The sequence below is a fragment of the Hylobates moloch genome, unplaced genomic scaffold, assembly GCF_009828535.3.
Source record: "Hylobates moloch isolate HMO894 unplaced genomic scaffold, HMol_V3 SCAFFOLD_20, whole genome shotgun sequence".
NCBI classification, from domain to species: Eukaryota; Metazoa; Chordata; class Mammalia; order Primates; family Hylobatidae; genus Hylobates; species Hylobates moloch.
Genome location: NW_026652295.1, coordinates 16,790,036 through 16,810,180, shown reverse-complemented (window position 1 = coordinate 16,810,180; position 20,145 = coordinate 16,790,036). Strand labels below are relative to the sequence as shown.

General features: G+C 41.2%; 1 protein-coding gene and 1 long non-coding RNA gene across 2 annotated transcripts in view; one reads left to right on the top strand and one right to left on the bottom strand.

The window, feature by feature from the left end:
* CAP2 (cyclase associated actin cytoskeleton regulatory protein 2) overlaps positions 1 to 20,145 on the bottom strand; it is a 160,333-nt gene that overhangs the window by 38,956 nt on the left and 101,232 nt on the right. Inside the window, exons 5-7 of the mRNA XM_032140419.2 lie at positions 12,951 to 13,094; positions 12,541 to 12,626; positions 6,334 to 6,439 (exon numbers count right to left, since the gene is read on the bottom strand). Coding sequence (XP_031996310.1) covers positions 6,334 to 6,439; positions 12,541 to 12,626; positions 12,951 to 13,094 — 336 coding nt within the window. The remainder of the gene's footprint in view (positions 1 to 6,333; positions 6,440 to 12,540; positions 12,627 to 12,950; positions 13,095 to 20,145) is intronic.
* Positions 9,008 to 19,162, top strand: LOC116459719 (uncharacterized). Its single transcript, XR_004245658.1, has 4 exons — positions 9,008 to 9,168; positions 11,573 to 11,693; positions 17,165 to 17,301; positions 18,536 to 19,162. It is a non-coding gene; the product is annotated as an uncharacterized LOC116459719 (long non-coding RNA).

Genomic DNA, 20,145 nt, shown 5'->3' with positions numbered 1-20,145 from the left:
CAACGTGGTGAAATCACGTCTCTACAAAAAAAATATAAAAATTAGCCAGGCATGTTGGTGCATGCCTGTGGTCTCAGCTACTTAGGAGGCTGAGGCAGGAGGACTGCTGGAGTCCAGGAGGTCAAGGCTGCAGCGAGCTGCAATCGTGCCACTGTACTCCAGCCTGGGCATCAGAGTGAAACTCAGTATCAAAAAAACAAAACAAAACAAAAAACAGTAACAACAAAAAAAATAGAACTACATCACTATTACCTAAGACTGTATATACATTCATCCATGTGCAGTTTTATTCTACTCTACAAATAATTATATCCTATTTGATCCCAAAGCTAAAGTAATTCAGAAATATAGGAAAGGACAGAAATATGTCAACAAGTTTAACAACCGAATGTTAATAAAATAATCATATTTATCCTAATCATAGAATTCTTTACATGACCTTTATCTGAGCAGAATTTTCTGAACAGACCTTTTTTTAGAACAGAATAATAGTCTGCATTTATAGATTCACAGAAACGAACAGTTTCGTAGGAAAAAAATCAATTATTTCAGTAATTACAAGTGTAAAGACTAGGCCTTAGTCTTTCGACTTTAGTTATCTGATTTGAAGGAAATGCCAGGGAATATTACAGCTCTGACCAACTGCGAGGGATCCTAAGTAACAGTGCTGCTAATGGGTTTGTGCCCAAAGATCAATTTGTTCAACAAAGTGCATTTGAAACTTAGCACTGAGGAAATGACACAAACTCATATGAAAAAGAGGTCCGGTCCCAAAGATGAAACTAACTGAAAACGGCAAGTAGTTTCTGGTGTGGGGTCTTTCTAGTTGACAGCTGTCTTAATGTTGGAAAAAAGCTCATAGAAATGACAAGATTCCATTTACCATGGTAAATGTAAGAAGACATTCCAGACAGATTACTCCACAGCTGCTTCCTCCCACCCAACTCATCCCCACCCCACCCGGCACACTTGCACACGCACATAGACTCTCTTCCAATCACTGGTCTCAAAGTTTGGCATTTCACCCTGACAACTGAACAGGGCAGCAGTTGCCTGACACAGCTGCGGTCTGGAGGCAGAGGTTAGGAGATGGGATCAGGGACTTTCAGCTCCAACTGTTAACTCAGGGAAGGATGATTTTGTAGAGCTACGTGCCCTTGGACAGTCCAGGTCTCAAACAGCATGCTGTCAGTCACTAAAAACCCCACAGAGTGCAAATCTCAACATCCAATTTGAAAATAGAAAAAAACAACAATTACTGAAATTACTTGAGATGTTAAGTCATCATAAACTTTTCACAGTTCAAGTAGGAGTTTTGTGCAATGGACTGTCTGTTAAGATGGAATGGTTTTTTTTTAAAAACCTCTGGGCCAGATGCGGTGGCTCACGCCTGTAATCCCAGCACTTTGTGAGGCTGAGACAGGCAAATTCCTTGAGCTGAGGAGTTCGAGACCAGCCTGGGCAACATGGCAAAACTCTGCCTACAAAAAATAAAAAAATTAGCCAGGAGTGGTGGTGCAGGCCTGTAGTCCCAGCTGCTCAGGAGGCTGAGGCAGGAGGATCATTAGAGTCCAAGAGGTCAAGGTTGCAGTGAGCCATGATTGTGCCGCTGCATTCCGGCCTGGGTGACACAGTGAGACCCTGCCTCAAAAAAATAAAAAAATAAATTAAAAAAAATCTCTGAATACTGTGGTGTCCATGAACATCAACACCACATCTTTCTGTATTCTTTCATGATATTTATCATTTTATAAATACATAGTTTTTACAGAGTTGTGATCAGTGGGCAAACAAATGAAATGGTCTTGTTTTATTTTTTCCTCCCAAAGACCATTCAATCAGATGATTCTAGTAGCCCTTTTCTCTTCTCTGCAAGAATGCTGCAACTCTGGCTATGACTGTTTATCCTTCATTTTGCTGGAATGTCAACAGGCCATTGTAAAAGAGGAGAAATTAGCTTGATTTATGCTATGGACTATGCTTTGGAATCTTTAGGTAGTTTTTAATAATTCAAAAGAAATTTGATTTTAAAATTCAAAAATATAATTGTTATAATATACTTTTTAATAGCTTCCTAAACTTTGGAAGAATAAGACAAAAAATCAGGAAATATATTTCAAGGCATATGTTTTAAAGCTTGACAAAAGATTTTTAGTCATTTTTAATATCTGACCAAAACTTTATCATTTTACTCTTCCATTAAAGAAGTGAAGTAGATGCTTTGCTTTTACCATTTTGAACAGAATTTTCCCCTGGCATATTATGTGAGCACATAATATGTATAATATAAATAACAGCTGTCATGGCAATCCATGATGCCTGATGTGCTCTATGGATCATATTTATTTTGTATAAATGTAACACGTTTTATAACTATTTATTTATTTATTTATTTTGAGACCAAGTCTCACTCTGTTGCCCAGGCTGAAGGGCAGTGGCACGATCTTGGCTCACTACAACCACCGCCTCCCGGGTTCAAGCTATTCTCCTGCCTCAGCCTCCCAAGTAACTGGGATTACAAGTGCCCGCCACCATGCCTGGCTAATTTTTGTATTTTTAGTAGAGACAGTGTTTTGCTATGTTGGCCAGGCTGGTCTCAAACTCCTGACCTCAGGTGATCCACCCGCCTCAGCCTTCCAAAGTGCTGGGATTACAGGCGTGAGCCACCACACCTAGCTTATAACACATTTTTAAAAATGTGAGATATGACTCACTAGTGGGGTCATGAAATCAATTTATTGGGTCTCAGCCAGAATTTTATAAAAAATGAAATAAAAAATAAAATATCTGAATGTGTTGTACATGGTAAGAGCAAGTATTGTTTTGTGAAGCTTGAACATAATATTCACTTTAGAACAAAGAAAAACAACTACATTTATATTTTTCTGTAATTAATAATCAATTCTTCTCTTTTATATTCATAAACACAATTACTCAGCTTTGCACATTGCATTAAAGGTATTCAAACCATTTAAAAGTAATTTTCTATTCATTTTCCATGGGCACCATTAGAGAATTAACAGGCTAGCATTTGTTGACACTATTTTCCATAAATGGATTCTCATTCCTCTGGCATTCATCTACCATGAAATAATAATAGAACCAAGGGCTCCTGATTTTCATTTTACTGTTCTCTAATAATGATCTAACTCCATTGCAAAGATGTGACACTTTCTCTTTATGATACATGGCTCTACAACAAAACACTATCTCATTGGAAATCGATAAAAAATAATTCCAATTAGTCTACATAAACACCCATCCATATCCACACATACCCTTACTTATTAAAACCCTTCACATGTTTTTGAACTCTCTTCTCAAAAGTCACAATGTTGTGGTCAGAAAAAAAAAATAATCCACTTAGTTGTATTTTGCACTGTGCATTTCAGTGCTATAGGAGAAAATAGGCAAAGTAGAATATAAAAAGAAACACTGGTCTTGAAGGGTCAATGTTAACATTTGTATAAGTGTTGGAAAACAAATGTAGAAGGCCCCACACTCTCTTGAAAAACCACAAACTCTCCTTTAGCATGAAGCCTGCTTACTATACCGACAGGGACATCCAGCACGGAGGGTTAGGTGCTGGGGTACTGCTTTCAGGACAGTGAGTTTTACCTCTGAATGGAATTCACAAAGAAGCTGTTTCATTCAAGTTAACATTAATTTTTTTATTTTATTTTGATTTCCATAGGTTTTTGGGGAAGAGATGGTGTTTGGTTACATGAGTAAGTTCTTTAGTGGTAATTTGTGAGATTTTGGTGCATCCATCACCTGAGCAGTATACACTGTACCCAATTTGTAGTCTTTTATCTCTCAGTCCCCTCCCACCCTTTCCCTCAAGTCCCCTAAGTCCACTGTAACATTAACTTCTAATGGAAAGGAGTTTCCATGAAAAGCAAGTGCAGAGATTTAAAAGGGCAAGAAACATTCTAAGAGTCCCCTCACTGATCACTTAGTTCAAATCATTTACTGAGCACTTACTCTGTGCCAGGCACTATACTTGGGGCTGGAGACAGAGATGAGTTTCCAATCTAGTGGGAGAGTCTCAAAAGCACACAGTAAAGCACCATTCCACATGCTAAGGATATGGCTGAGGTATACTCAAGATGCAAAGGAGGCAGACAGAGAGCAGAGCCACTCAACCCAGATGGGGAGCTGATGGAGATCAATGGAAGTTTCTTAAAAAGGTGATGTGTGAGGTGAGCCTTGCAGAAGAGGTAGGGGTACTTCCCCGGGGGAAATTAGGTTATACAGCAGGATATAGGTTCAGGACATTGCAATAAAGGTTACACAGTATGAGTTTGGTAAATTTTGAAACAACATCAGTTTCATTTGGTGCAATCCAAGCACTGACTTTGTTCAGGATACCACAAGGAGTGAGGGGTTGCTGGAACACACGGTGAGACATGGGAGAGGATGTGAGAGATAAAGCTGAAAGGGGCAAAGGTCAGCGCAACATCTCACATGGGAATTAAAATGGGAACAGACGCAGGCCGGGATCTTATGCTGCTACTAAGATACCAAAGTCCTAGGATTGCCTAGGTATTCAAAAATACTATTCAATACACTTTAGAACACTAAAAGAGAAGTTAAGAATATTTAAAGGACATTTTAATCATAATTCCACCTCATTAAAATTATATCTATCTTCCTTTTTTTTTTTTTGAATAATTTCAACCTCTAGGTTCAGGGGATACATGTGCAGGTTTGTTACTTGGGTATATTGTGTGATGCTGAGGTTTGGGGGTGTGAATGATCCCGTCACCCAGGTAGTAGGCACAGTACCCAGTAAGTAGTTTTTCAATCCTTGGACTCCTCCCTCCATCCTATCTCTAGTAGTCCTCAGTGTCTGTTGTTCCCATCTTTACGTCCACGCGTACCCATTATTTAGCTTCCACTTGTAAGTGGGAACACATGGTATTTGGCATTCTGTTCCTGTGTTAATTCGCTTAGGGTAATGGTCTCTAGCGGCTTCCATGTTGCTGCAAAAGACATGATTTTGTTCTGTTTTATGGCTGCATAGCTTTCCATGTACACCTGTCTTCAAACCTTCTTGTTCTCTTCAATTTCTATCACACATTTTTTTTTTTTTTTTGAGACAGAGTCTTGCTCTGTCACCCAGGCTGAAGTACAGTGGCACTATCTTGGCTCACTGCAACCTCTGCCTCCCGGGTTCAAGCGATTCTCCTGCCTCACCCTCCCGAGTAGCTGGGATTATGGCGCGCACCACCACGCTCGGCTATTTTTTGTATTTTTAGCAGAGACGGGGGTTTTGCCATGTTGGCCAGGCTGCCTCGAACTCCTGACCTCAGGTGATCTACCCACCTTGGCCTCCCAAAGTGCTGGGATTACAGCCACCATGCCCAGCCTCTATCATGCAATTTCTAACATATACATCATCTTAATACTCATAAACTTTTGCAATTGACTTTATTACTTAATATTAACGGGTAAAGCATTTTAATGGCTGTAGAGTGTTTCACTGCATTCTTACTGTGGACTACTTAGCCATTTCCTTTTTTTTGTTGTTGCTGTTTGTTTGAGATGAAGTCTCACTCTGTGGCCCAGGCTGGAGTGCAGCGGCACGATCTAAGCTCACTGCAACCTCCGCCTCCCGAATTACATGAGTCTCCCGCCTCAGCCTCCCAAGTAGCTGGGAACAGGCATGTGCCACCACACCCAGCTAATTTTTGTATTTTTAGTAGAGATGGGGTTTCACCATGTTGACCAGGTAGGAGTCGAACTCCTGACCTCTGGTGATCCGCCCACCTTGGCCTCCCAAAGTGCTGGGATTACAGGCGTGAGCCACTGTGCCCGGCCAGCCATTTTCTTTTCTATTTCTTTTCTATGTTATGTAGGCAGTTCTGAAATTTCTCCTACAACAAATGACATTTCCATAAACAGTTTCGACATGGTCTTTTTTTGGACAGAGTTTGCTCTGTCACCCAGGCTGGAGTGCAATGGTGCAATCTCGGTTCACTGCAGCCTCTGCCTCCTGGGTTCAAGCAATTCTCATGCCTCAGCCTCCTGAGTAGCTGGAATTACAGACGTGCATTACCATGCCTGGATAATTTATATATTTTTAGCAGAGACAGCGTTTCACCATGTTTGCCAGGCTGGTCTTGAACTCCTGACCTCAATGATCCGCCCGGCTTAGCCTCCCAAAGTGCTGGGATTATAGGCGTGAGCCACCGTGCCTGGCCCTCTACATGGACATTTAATCTTATGTTTTCCTTGAGGTAAGTTTTAAGGCGTGAGATCACTGGGCCACAAGGTGTATATATAGTTGTGGCCTTTTTTTACACAGGTGGAGGAAGGCCTGGTACTCACTGTTTTGCTCCATGTGAGGCCCGTGGTGTGGTGTTCCTTGATGTATGCTTGAAGTTCACTCCAAATGTTCAAATATGACTTCACCCAATCCACATGACGCAAATCACTTTGTTGTGAAAGAGAGTGGAAGAAAGCAGAGTTAGGATCTAAAATAAAATTTTAAAAAGATTGTGGGGGCACATGGTTATCTAGTGACTAGGGGCCCTGGAGCCCGGAGCAATTGTCCTTGCAGCCCAGTCACCGTGAAGGGCTTCAGAAGGGAACCCTAGGAGGAAGCTGGCCCAGTACTCTCCTCAGGGGAGGCGGCAGGTGGCCGGATGCCCTGAGCTCCAGGTATGGAGCAGAGGGACCACAGAGAGGGGACCCAACAGAGCTAAGCTGACTTAAGTAGGGTGTCCTCACACTGTCCCAGTCAGCCCTCACGTGACGGGGGCGTGGAGGGGAGACTGTTTCTTTCTGCACTGCTTCTGATGCGAAATGAGAGACAATATGCTCCCAAGAATAAGAATGGTATTAAAAAGAAAAAAAAAGTCATTGGGTTCATTTTCTAATAATTCTGTTGAATTATTTGGTTAAAAGTATAACCAAATTGGAGAATTTTAGCCATTATGACTGACAAAGAAGTTGGTATAGGAAGAAAATTGATCTCTTACAAACAGGTTACACCCCTTACTTCTAAAGGGACATTTACTTAAATTCCCTTAATTTAATACTTTGAATGACAATACAAACCAGGCAGGGCATCGCCAGTATTTTTATCTCTATTTTATTGAACCAAGGGCTAGTAAAATGCTTACCTTTTATAACGGGATTAACATACAAGATTGAAAGAATTGTTAGAAATATTAAGCTTATAGATAGGTAAAAATAGTTGCATTTCCTTTTGGCAATTTTAACCTATAATATATTTTTTCTCACTTATAGAACTGACATTTGAGTTAAGAAAAATTTAATTATGTTCCTGGGCCATTAATCTGAAGATAAGCACGAATGGAAATCTCTATTATTAAAGCTCTTGTAATAATGACTTGTCTCTAGACATATTTTGTTTTCCTTGAAAAGCCCTAAAGTACCACCGGCATGTTTAGAATCCTATTGTATTAAGCCATGCCATTTAGAAAGAGTGAAATTGGGAACCGAAGTCATAATTATTCACTCCACAAATAGAAAAAATGTGAGTGTGGTTTTGTTCTACATTTTTAGATGTACTGATTATTTCATCAAATGTATGAAAAATCTCATTGTCGCTTTATCTCACCTTCAAAGTCAAAACTCAAAAACTAAGTGTAGCTCCAATGGTCTCTCTTGTTAGTTTCCTAAGTCTGTAGGGTTTCGTAAGGGTCTTAGTACAGTGCCTCGCACATAGGAAGCAGTATACACGTAGCTATTATTAGAGCATGAACATTACTTCAATATAAATGTACATACATATGTCTATGTTTATGTGTGTATGTACATACAACACACATGTATGTTTGTGGACATTATAGAAATAGCATGTTGGCATTCAATATACTTTCTTTTCTTTTTGTTTTTTAGAGACAGGGTCTTGCTCTGTCACCCAGGCTGGAGTGTAATGGTGAGATCATAGCTTGCTGTGGCCTCAACCTCCTGGGCTCAAGTGATCCTCCCACCTCAGCCTCCCAAGTAGCTGGGACTACAGGTGTGCGCCACCATGCCCAGATAATTTTTAAATTTTTTTGTAAAGGTGGGGGGGGTCTCACTATGTTGCCCAGGCTGGTCTCGAACTCCTGGCCTCAAGCTATCCTCCCTCCTCAGCCTCCCAAAGATCTGGGATTACAGGCATGAGCCACCATGTCTGATTCAGTATATTTTCCATTAAAAAATTTAACAATGGATGAAGTTCAAGTCTATATGGGCAAATTCTTTTTTTTTTTTTTAACCAATGCAGTATTATTTTGACTTGAAGAACGTTCTAGCAAAACTTGTAATAAGGACTAAGAGTATCATGCCCTTTTACCTGAAATCAGTCTTTAAGGGGTAACAAATTGAGCAGGACCCAAATACACATTAGGAGCTGCAAACCTATTTTCAGTTTTCATATACTCTGGAAGAAGCTATGGTAGGGGAATGTGAATTTTAATGATTATGACTCAGAGAGGCCACACCTCTATAAAGCTAAAATAAATGACTTGCTCTATTCATATATTGAAAGAACCAGGCTGGGCAGGGTGGCTCACTCCTATAATCCCAGTACTTTGGGAGGCCGAGGCGAGTAGATAATACGTGGTTAGGAGTTTGAGACCAGCCTGACCAACATGGTGAAACTCCGTCTCCACTAAAAATGCAAAAAAATTAGCTGGACGTGCTGGTGCATGCCTGTAGTCCCAGCTACTCAGGAGGCTGAGGCAGGAGAACTGCTTGAACTCAGGAGGCGGAGATTGCAGTGAGCTGAGATCGTGCCACTGCACTCCAGCCTAGGTGACAGAGCGAGACTCTGTCTCAAAAAAAAATAAAAAAAAAAGAAAGAGAAAAACAGCCAATGAGCAGTCAAGCTGGTGGTAAGTGTTGCACAGATACAAATTCCACTGCTCACAGTCCTGTTTAAACCTCAGGCAAGTCTGCCTTTCTACTCCTCTACCTAGGTCCTATCTGCCCAATGGGCAGCAGCGACTCACAAATGACTGCGACACAGAGACGGCACCGCGGGCTTGAGTCCACCGGTAAATGGGTGTTGCATGGTGTGGAGTATGCTGCTTAGCCCGCTTTCAGAAGCTCAAGGGTGACCTGGGAGTGCTTTGACTACTCCTAGCAGTAAAACGAATGCATTTGCACTTCCAGCTGTATTTCTTCAGCTTCTTGTACAGTCTTGAGGTGGTCCACTGAGCTTAACTGAGTCATCTTTGGTACTACTGGAAGTACATTTTCTACTTAATTGCTAGAGTTAACACTGAGGGGCAAATACTGAACCCTCTTTGTGAACAAAAGCATGTAGAAAAGCCCAACCCTTTTGACTATGCTGCTACCTGGGGAGAACCCCTCACACCCACAGCCCCAACATATACTCAAGGAGGGACTGGGAGAAGGACAGGAGCTGATGAACTAAGATACTAATTAAAATAGTCTCCAAGGGTGAAAGGTAAAAAGGCAGAAACCTAGGTAGTGCTTGAGCTGTCCTGAACTGGCATGTGTAGGTGTGCGTCTGTATATCTGGAACAAAGGAAGTCACCATGGGTGTATGTTCATGCTGTCATATGATATCCAGGTTTGGGAAATGAAACTTGCTCTTTTATGAAATGTTATTTTTATGTCAGAAGAACAGACCACCTTGCATTTCTGATGCCTTTCTCATGCGTGCCGCACAGTTCTAAAGTCTCTAATACAACACGGCAACATTTGGAGGCATATCATGGGGCACAATTGCCTTGATGCAAAAAGTCTGTAACTGAGCACAATTGTTTTAACCAAAGTTTTCTCGGGGTGGACAGAGCCCCTAAGAGGAAAAGAGGCGCACTGAAGGCCTTGGAATTAGGAGTTCTGTCTGCTAAAGCTCCTCTTCCTAAAAGCAACATGGAACGACTAAATTCTGTGAGGGGAATACAATGGCTGTTTGTTTTTCTTTTTGTTTTTTAAAATATAACAGCTTTACTGAAATATAATTCACATCCCATATACTTCAGCCATTTCCAGTGTGCAATTCCATAGTTTAGCTCAGCAGAATTATCACTCAGTTGAGCAATCACCACCACAATCAATTTTAGAACATATTCATTAACCCCCCAAAAGAAACCCTATACCCATTAGCAATTAATCCCCAAAAGGGAATCATTACTTAAAACTTCAAAAAAAAAAAAAACTTAAACTTTAAAAAGTTTAAGTTTTCCCTAAATTTCTCCAGCCCTAGGCAACTGTTAATCTACTTTCTGTTTCTATAGATTTGACTATCCTGGAATTTCATATAAATGTAATCATACAATACGTAGTCTTTGTGCCTGGCTTCTTTCACTTAGCACAATATTTTCAAGGTTCATCCATGCTGTTGCCGGAATAAAAGAATGAAGTATCAATACTTCATTCTTTTTTTTTAATGGCCAAATAATATTCTATTGTGTGGATATACCATATTTTATTTATCCATTCATCAGCTGATGAACATTTGGGTTGTTCTCACCTATTGGCTATTATGAATAATGCTACAATGAATATTGTGTACAAGATTTTGTGTGAACATATGTTTTCAGTTCTTTTGGAAATACATCTAGGAGTGGAATTGTTGGATATGGCTCCATTTTTTTTTTCTTTTTGAGATGGAGTCTCACTTTGTCACCCAGGCTGGAGTGCAGTGGTGCAATCTCAGCTCACTGCAACCTCCACCTCCCAGGTTCAAGCGATTCTCCTGCCTCAGCCTCCTGAGTAGCTGGGATTACAGGTGCCCGCCACCACGCATGGCTAATTTTTGTATTTTTAGTAAAGACAGGGTTTCACCATGTTGGCCAGGATGGTCATGAACTCCTAACCTCAAGTGATCCATCTGTCTCAGCCTTCCGCAGTGCTGGGATTACAGGTGTGAGCCACCACACCTGGCCTGCTTTTTATAGTAAAAAAATATTGTTACATAGTTCTTAACCTGAGGGATGGATGTATAGGTATTTTTTTGTATTGTAATCCTTTACATCTCGTGTGTATTTTATAAATATTCTTTTGTATCTACTCAATATTTTTAAAATTAAAAAATCTACAAAAAAAGTGATGAAAATTTTGAATATGTAATATTATTTAATGGCCTGGAAGTATACTAGGTATTTATTTATATATTTTATGCAATTTTTCTATATTCCATATAAAATTTGTCTTATATTGTTGTAGACCCTTTTCTTCTGGTTCTAATTTTCAGATCTGCATTAGTAAAATTAAGGGGTGAATTGAGGCCAGGCATGACGGCTCATGCCTGTAATCCCAACACTTTGGGAGGCCGAGGTGGGCGGATCACGAGGTCAAGAGATTGAGAGATTGAGACCATCTGGCCAACATGGTGAAACTCCGTCTCTACTAAATTACAAAAATTAGCTGGGCGTGGTGGTGCGTGCCTGTAGTTCCCGCTACTTGGGAGGTTGAGGCAGGAGAATCGCTTGAACCCGGGAGGCAGAGGTTGTAGTGAGCCAAGATCGCACCACTGTACTCCAGCCTGGCAACAGAGCGAGACTCCATCTCAAAAAAAAAAAAAGAAGGTGAATGGAAGCAATAATGCAGGTTCTTTAATTTCCTTCCACCTGAACAGCCTGGGTCAACACATGCGACGTCCCCAGGTTCCTCTGCATTTGCTGACCAATGGTCACTTCTGTTGCTGCCATCTAAGAGCTCAGAGGGAGATCCACTCTCAAGTCCAGGGCCAGAAGCAGGTAGAACCTTGTTGCTCTTATATTTGCCTCATCTCTTCCCTTAGTTCCTAGGCACCAGCCACATCACATTTAGCCAGCTGTTTAGAGTACAAGGCACGACCTTATCAGAGGGGGAGGAATCTCATGATATCCCTTAAATAGTGTAGGACACATTTTCCTAGACATTTCTTCAGCTCTGCCACGTCTACGTTAGGGCCTATTTTCTGTTCTGACTCCAGTTTAAGTTACTCTGGGATCTGTTACTTGTGCTGTCGAACGCAAGGTCCTTTCACGATGGTTCACCGGGCAAAGCCCCTTGGTTTAGTCTCATCTATACTTTCAGCAGCACTCTGAATGGCTGCTAGTCTTACAGGTATCCCTGCTTCCACCCCAGTTGTGTTTCATATTAACTGAGTCTCTGGTTTCCTTCTCACTGCTCTGGTTTGTTGTTTCATCTCATTTCTGTTCTTGATTCACACTTCATTTCCTGATTCCTCCTCTCTTCTATAGCTCACCCTCCAACTCTACTTTGATCCATGTAAAGGTTCTGTACCATATAGGGTTGCTCCATCACCAAGCTCTCTGATTATTGTGGGAATACATAAGATAGTGACATGCATTCAAGTGGGGGAGAGTTTATTCATTACGAGAGAACTGAGGCGGACTTTCTAAAACCCATATATTATCTGGATAATTGATTCCACTTTCCACCTGACTTTATCTGCAAAGATTAGATTTTCCTTTAAAATTTATAGTACATTAGTGTAGAGCCTTGGAAAGGAATCAGTAGTTAACTGGACTGAGTTTTAGGGACAAATGTCTAACAAGTAATCAACTGAAAATTGGGTGGGTAAAGGAAGGTACGTACCTGTGTTTGTAGTCCTTTAAGACCCTGTTAGTGTAAAAGGTGGCTGCGTCATTCATCTCCTTGACATAAGGACCGGGTTTGGGGGACTGAGAAAACAGGACCGTCACGCAAGCATAGAAGGAAAAAAAAATAGGATAAGAAAGAAAATGCCTTAAAGAAGAAGAAAAGCAACGGAGACTTGAAAGTGGGAGGCACATGTTGCTTTGTAAAGGTTGATAAAAACACTTTCTACCGTATCTCAGAACAGAAAGCATTGAACTTTAAACAGGGTAGGAGAAAGCGGATGCATTCAGCCTAGGAAGAAGCTTCCTTCAGTGCAAGGAGCATGAAGGTAGTAGCTAAGCTACGAGTTCTCCTAAATACTCCAAACGTGTGATGAGGTGAAGAGGCAACATTGCACCTGGACTCACCACAGCTATCCATCCAAGGGCAGGGATGCTTTCGCTGACGGCCGAAAGATGATTAAACATGTTACTCCCCCGGTTTCTCTCTCTGAAAGTTTGGATTTCCTGAATCTTTTCTGATATGGGTTTCAGAAGTGCGGCCACGTCATTCTGTAAGCAGTCAAACATCGGGGGCTGTTACTACAGACAGAACAGATGCATAGCACCTCTATCCATGTTGGCCTAAGCAGGAGAATTCAGGACCTGCCATCTGTCAAGGGGTCTAAAAGAAACATATAATCATCTCTGAGAATAGCACGCATTTGTTCTTGGTTATGGTAATGCTGCGCTTTTACTGTCTGAAGTATGAAAAATGCAGATTTTTTAACATTATTAACGCTGTGGCTTGAGATGTGGAAAAAACCCAGCAGTATGGCACAGCCCCCATTTTGAAGACTCCTTCATGGAAGACAGTGAAATTGAGTGTTGACCATTTGTATTTCAAACGGCAAATAGATCACACACAGCAATAACCCCGGCATAAAGTTGGGTAAGACCGGAAGGTTAGTAAAATGACATCATCCTATTCCTGTGGGAAAATGCTTTGGGCGAGGCTTCCTGGTTTCACCACAGTTACCATAATCCATGTGAAAAAGTGGAAATCTTTCACCGAGGCAACCCCCCTACCCTTTTGTTTTTTGAGACGGAGTCTCACTCTGTCCCAGGCTGGAGTGCAGTGGCGTGATATCGGCTCACTGCAACCTCCGCCTCCCAGGTTCAAGCAATTCTCCTGCCTCAGCCTCCTGAGTAGCTGGGACAACAGGTGCCTGCCACCACGCCCAGCTAATTTTATTTTTAGCAGAGGCGGGGTTGGCCAGGATGGTCTTGAACTCCTGACCTCAAATGAGCCATCCCCCTTGGCCTCCCAAAGTACTGGGATTACAGCTATGAGCCACCGCACCTGGCCCTTTTTAAGAAAATGTGATGGCTTATCATATTTATAGTGACTTTAGTCTTTGTTGGCATTCTACATTGTCCCCAGTCCGCTTGGCCTATGGCTACAGGTCACACTCAATTCTGCTAATTCAACAACTGACTTTTCCATTCATACAAAAATGACTTTCAGAATTACATGAGCTGGCTGGCTGAGTGTGGTGGCTCATACCTGTAATTCCACCATTTTGGGAGGCTGAGGCGGGAAGACTGCTTGAGGCCAGGAGTTCGAGACCAGCCCAGACAACACAGCAAGACCCCACTTCTACAAAAAAATGTAAAAAATGAGGTGGCTGTGGTGGTGTGCACCTGTAGTTCCAGCTACTCAGGAGACTCCAATCCTGGGAGAATTAGAATTACCCAGGAATTTGAGACTGCAGTGAGCTGTGACTCACCACTGTACTTCAGCCTGGCGCCAGAGTGAGACCCTATTTGAAAAAATATGTAAATAAGTAAAAATTAAAAATAAAAAACAAAATGACATGAGCTGAGTTATGAAGTATCTCAGAGCTAGATTCTCCAGAATACCACAGTTGCTTTAAACATCTCCTCATCTACATCCTTAGCATTCTCTAATTTCTCTAGGTGTTGAAAAGCAGATACAAGGTTGTTTATCAGATTTTCATGTGTGCTCCAAAGAAACAGCAAAGGTTCTATAGTTCAGCTCTGTGGAAGCAGTTAAAGAGCTTTAAGCAGTATTTTAGTAAATCTTGTTTGCAGGAGGTAAAATAGAAAAGCTCCTTACAGCTCTTTAATTTCTGAGATTTCAGAGCAATGGTTCCCAGCCTTGGCTACACATTAGAACCACCTTGGGGGTTTTAAAAACCACTAAGGCCTGGGTTCCACCCCTAGCAATTCTGATTTAATGGGTCGGGGGATGGCCTGGGTGAGGGCAGGGGGAATTGTTTAAGCTTCCCAGGTGATTTCAATCATTGCTGCAGCGGTGGCTTCAGACCCCAGAGGACAGTCATTTCTGCCAGGGACAGCAAACTATTAGGAAATAAATTATGTGCAGCTGCAGTAGCTTTTAGACTTTACCTTTCCTTCTAAACCCCTTTATATACCCTCCTCTGAAAAGAATGTTGAATGTAAGGGCTTTGGAATTAGAATGGCCTTGGTTCAAATAGCTTTGGTGCCTACGGGGCCTTGAGCAAATTACTTAATCAGATCCTTAGTTTCCTCATCTATAAATTAGAGATAATACCTACCACCTACAGGCTACAGGAGATACTGCATTTTAAAGCCCTGGCACATGGGAGGTACACAATAAATAGAAGTAATTATTATTTCCATGATGCAGTTAACTCACACCAGAGGTAAAAAGGATGCTGTCCCCTGTAATATGTGATATTCATTTGTTTAAAATAAATATGCATTCAAGATATGAGAAGCTCCAAACAGACATCTACACAGATTAACAGGATTTTAGGATTCCAGGAGTCTACACTGGGTCACCTAGTTCAGCTTTTTGACAAATCCAACAGAATAGGTCACAATTAGTATTTAAAAATCATGAAAATAGATTAGAATAGAAAATATCAGAGGGCATTCACATGTAATAAGGATGGATATTTTGGTATTAAACACTTGTTTTGGTTATGAAGTTTGTGTGTGTGTGTGTGTGTGTGTGTGTGTGTGTGTACTGGGTTGCCAAATAAAATGTATTTCTTTTTATGGATCTAGCCTAAAAGTTTGAGAAACATGGCCATAATCCAATTCTCCTATTTTACATATGGAATACAAGCTCAGAGAGGTTAATTTACTATGTCAAGACCAGCTAGTGGAGCTGGAGCCACAAGCTAGGTCTTCGGGGAGGCCCTGAGACAATTCTCGATACTGGGTGCTGAGAAAAATATGGTTAGTTCTCTACATACAGTTCTCTACCAATAAGACTAGGGAAAGGTGTTAAGAGCCGAGGCGGGCGAATCACGAGGTCAGGAGATCGAGACCACGGTGAAACCCTGTCTCTACTAAAAATACAAAAAATTAGCCCGGCGTGGTGGCGGGCACCTGTAGTCCCACCTACTCGGAGAGGCTGAGGCAGGAGAATGGCGTGAACCCGGGAGGCGGAGCTTGCAGTGAGCCGAGATGGCGCCACTGCACTCCAGCCTGGGCGACAGAGCAAGACTCCGTCTCAAAAAAAAAAAAAAAAAAAAAAAGGAAGAGATTAAGAGCAAAGGTTCTAGAATGAGACTTCTTGGGTTCAAATCCTTGCTCCACAGTGTACTCAGCTCTGGGGCTTTATACCAATGACCAAACTTCCCAAGATTCCCTTGTCCCAATCTGCAAGCTAGGGTTGACAACAGTACCTGCTTCACAGAGATGTTAGGAGGAGTAAACGAGAGAACATGTCATGCTTGGTAAAGGGTCAGGTATACTTTGGGTGCACAACAGGTGGCTGGTGGTCTCCAAGGTACCTGCCAGTTACAAAGCCTCTGATTGGCCAAGTTCACTGACTAGCTCTTTCCCATCCCTTATATGCAAACACAAGGAGAGCGGTTTCCTAACTGACATATGCTGAGGGACAGAGGCACACTTCTCTTTGGGGGAAACAAAGAAATACAGGGAAAGAAAGCAAAGTGCTCTCAAGGTTCCTAGTGGACTTTTTAGCTATCCCGTACTGAAGGAGGGGAAAAACAAAAACATTTGCTGCAGAAGCTAGTCAGCTCTTGTGGAAAAGCCATGAATATCTTCCTGTCTCCTCTCTTTCCCTTCTGACCACTACAAAGCAAAGGGCTTATGGATTTGGTGAAAAGACCTTGAATCAGAGTTGTTAGGAGCTGCACTCTGTGCACCCACCCCCCAACCAAATTCATATGCTGAAGCCTTAACCCCCAGTGACATATTTGGAGAAAGGATCTTAAATATGGTGGGAATGCAACCATATTGGAAGATAGGGTCTTTAAAGAAATGATTAAATTCAAATGAGGTCATTAGTGTGGGCTTCAATCCAATATGTCTGGTGTCTTTTTTTTTTTTTTTTTTTTTTTTTGAGATAGAGTTTTGCTCTTGTCGCCTAGGCTGGAGTGCACTGGCACGATCTTGGCTCACTGCAACCTCCACCTTCCAGGTTCACGCAATTCTCCTGCCTCAGCCTCCCAAGTAGCTGGAATTACAGACACACGCCACCACACCCAGCTAATTTTTGTATTGTTAGAAGAGATGGGGTTTCGGTTTCACCATGTTGGCCAGGCTGGTCTCGAACTGTGATCCGCCCGCCTCGGCCTCCCAAAGTACTGGGATTACAGGTGTGAGCTACTGCACCCGGCCTGACTGGTGTCTTTATAAGAAGAGGAGATGAGGACAGAGACACACAGAGGAGAGAGGCGTGGGGAGAGACCAACCCTGCGGTCACCGTGATCCTGGACTTCCAGCCTCCAGAACTGTGAGGAATTTCTGTTGTTTCTAATCTACCTGTCTGTGGTACTTTGTTAGGGCAGCCCTAGCAAACCAATGCAAGGGTAACGGCAGTTCAGGGACTCCTTCCCTCCAAACTCTCAACAATAGAACAAACAAAAACCCCTCTAAACACTCCTGGCCCCAAACACAATTATATCATGCTTGTTTGTTAATGGCTGCCAAAAATCAGTTTTAAATACCCTCCCTGGAGCTTCATTTTTTAGAAAGCAAACATCTCCTTCTTTGGGGGATTCTTTTCAGTCCAAATTCAACACCTGATCAAAGGTGTGGCATCAGTTTCCCCAGAAGGCAGCTGATTTTTAATGATGGCAGAACTACTAAAAAAAAATCCTAATTTTCTCCAACAATTTGCTAAGTCATAATGTTCTTAATGTAATGACATTTTTGAGAAAGGCCAGAATATCTGAATTGTTGATGATACCTGGCCCACTGCCCCAAGGGGAAAAAGAACCAGAAACTGTATATTTATAACGTTAGAGAGATTTATTAAGGCCATCTTTGTTTATCTCTAACTTCCCTAGAACAAACTCTGAAGTCTGAGGAGACAGGAGTCTTCTGGAAGATACTTTATATTGGTTATCTGATGAAAGCATCATAAAGATTGAGAAAGTTTTCTTTTGCTTTAGTTTGGCAATTATGTGAAGAATTGTCATCATTAAAAAAAAAAAAAGCAATGTTGACGGAACTAAGTACAACAGCTATTTGCACAACTCTAATAAACATTAGTGCTTTTATTCTGTGCCAATAGATTTCTCCTGTACTTTAAAGAAGTCTTATCTTCACCAGTTCATCCTGACTTGCAAGGCTGGAATCAAAAATAGAAGAGAACATTAGAGTGATGGTGTGACTTCCATCAAAGCTGGAGCTGGTTGTGTGGGATGTCAGACGAAAAGTCAAGGGGGGGGGTCTATGAGAGGTACTTCAACTTGTTCCAGTATTAAGCATATATTAGGTACACTCACTCAATACAGGCTGATTTGCATTGATGTCAATTAAAATTACATAAGGGTTTTCCACTAAAGAAGGAGCTCATCTAAGAGGTGTCCTAGTTTTCTGTCAAGGGAGTGCATTGGTGGTGGTAGCTCCCCGGATATGTCTAGCAGCTAGTGTGCTTTGCAATGACTTTTACATAGATGTCACTCAGATTACTTTTTGTTAACGTCTCACTGAGGTTTCTTTGATTCTCAATAATTTCTCAGAATTCATGTGAAGATGAGCTGAACCTGCTCCCTGGCCTTCCCCTAGTTTCCGTGGCTTTGACAGAAGATGGAAAGGGCCAACATGGAAGAGACGCATGAACAAACTGCATGTTTTCAGCAAACGTTTCCAAGGGTTATCTTAGCTGGATGCAACTGTACTTTGGAAGAGTATTTTAGGTCTCCATGTCTTTATGACCCTAGCTTCTGCTTTAAAGTTGAAGAACTGAGTCCCGTTATCAGCTTCATCTCTGTTTAGCTCCCAAAGTAAGGGAATTGTTTTGCAAAAGTAAAATGAGTTTTATCAGCAAGCTTTGTAGAAACTTTACCCAAAAAGGAAAACCAGATTCCCACTCATGCTGTTTTGTTAAGAGACTGCACAAACTCTGGGAGTTTGACTTCAAAGATGTATCACTGAGCAAAACAAAATAGGTCTGTTATTTGTGGAACTCATGGTTCTCATGTAGTTCTGTATCAGGTGAAAATGGTTCAGTCATTGTTACTTCTTTTTAACGAATTTCTTTTTCTGATTATAAAAATCAATATATGCTCTTCGTGAAACACTGAAAAATACAGATGTAAAACATAAGTGAACAATAAACATTCTGCATTCCACCACATGGAAAAAAAGCAGTGCTAAAAGTTGGCGTTCATTTTTTTTTCCTATAGATGTAATTATTCATCGCTTCTTGGCCTTTTGGCTAAGATCAAGTGAAGATGTAATTACTGCAGATATTTTCAGAAATAATAATAATTACTTTTTAAGTAATGGTGATTCAAACCATCAAGAATGATTCTAAGAGTTTAATTCAAACAGTTTAATGAAAACAAACAAGCACACAAATAAAATCCCATCAGTACGTTCCTGGCGTGTACTGTGAGAACTCTATCATTTGAGAAAGAATGATTTCAAGGTAATGACATTTGCATTACCACCACAATTCAAACAAACTTAATAGCATTAAAGTAAAATTTTGAAAAAGGTTTGGGTTCCACCTACCTTTAAAATTCCAGGAAAGCTCATATCAAGCAGTATGCATTCGTAAACCACACTACCAAATATTAATCATTATTACTTTGGCTTATGTGTTTTTGTGCAAAGTTTCACCAGTTTATTCCATTTGGATGCATGTGTGTATGTGTGTGAGTGCACAGCACAGAAAATATATGGAAAGATACACATCAAAAAGTGTCAACACAGAACTTTTATTTAATTTTATTGGCTTATTTATATATTCTAAATCTTCTAACATGTACATACATTTCCTTTGCAATTAAGGGAAAAGTTTTAAAACATTTTAACCAGTTTCACACCTTCAAAAGTAGAAAATATTTCACATAGGAGCTGTTAAGTTTGCATGTGTCAACAAAATATTAAACCTCCTTCCAATCAGGGAAGAAGCTTTAGGAAAACACATGCGGAAGTTGCCAGAATAAATTATACAGGTGAAGAAGAATAAAATTTTCTCAAGCAAAGGTTATCCAAATCAGGAACAGTATTTCGGGAGGCTGAGGCAGGAGAATAGCTTGAACCTGGGAGGCGGAGCTTGCAGTGAGCCGAGATCGGGCCACTGCACTCCAGGCTGGCAACACAGCAAGACTCCATCTCCAAA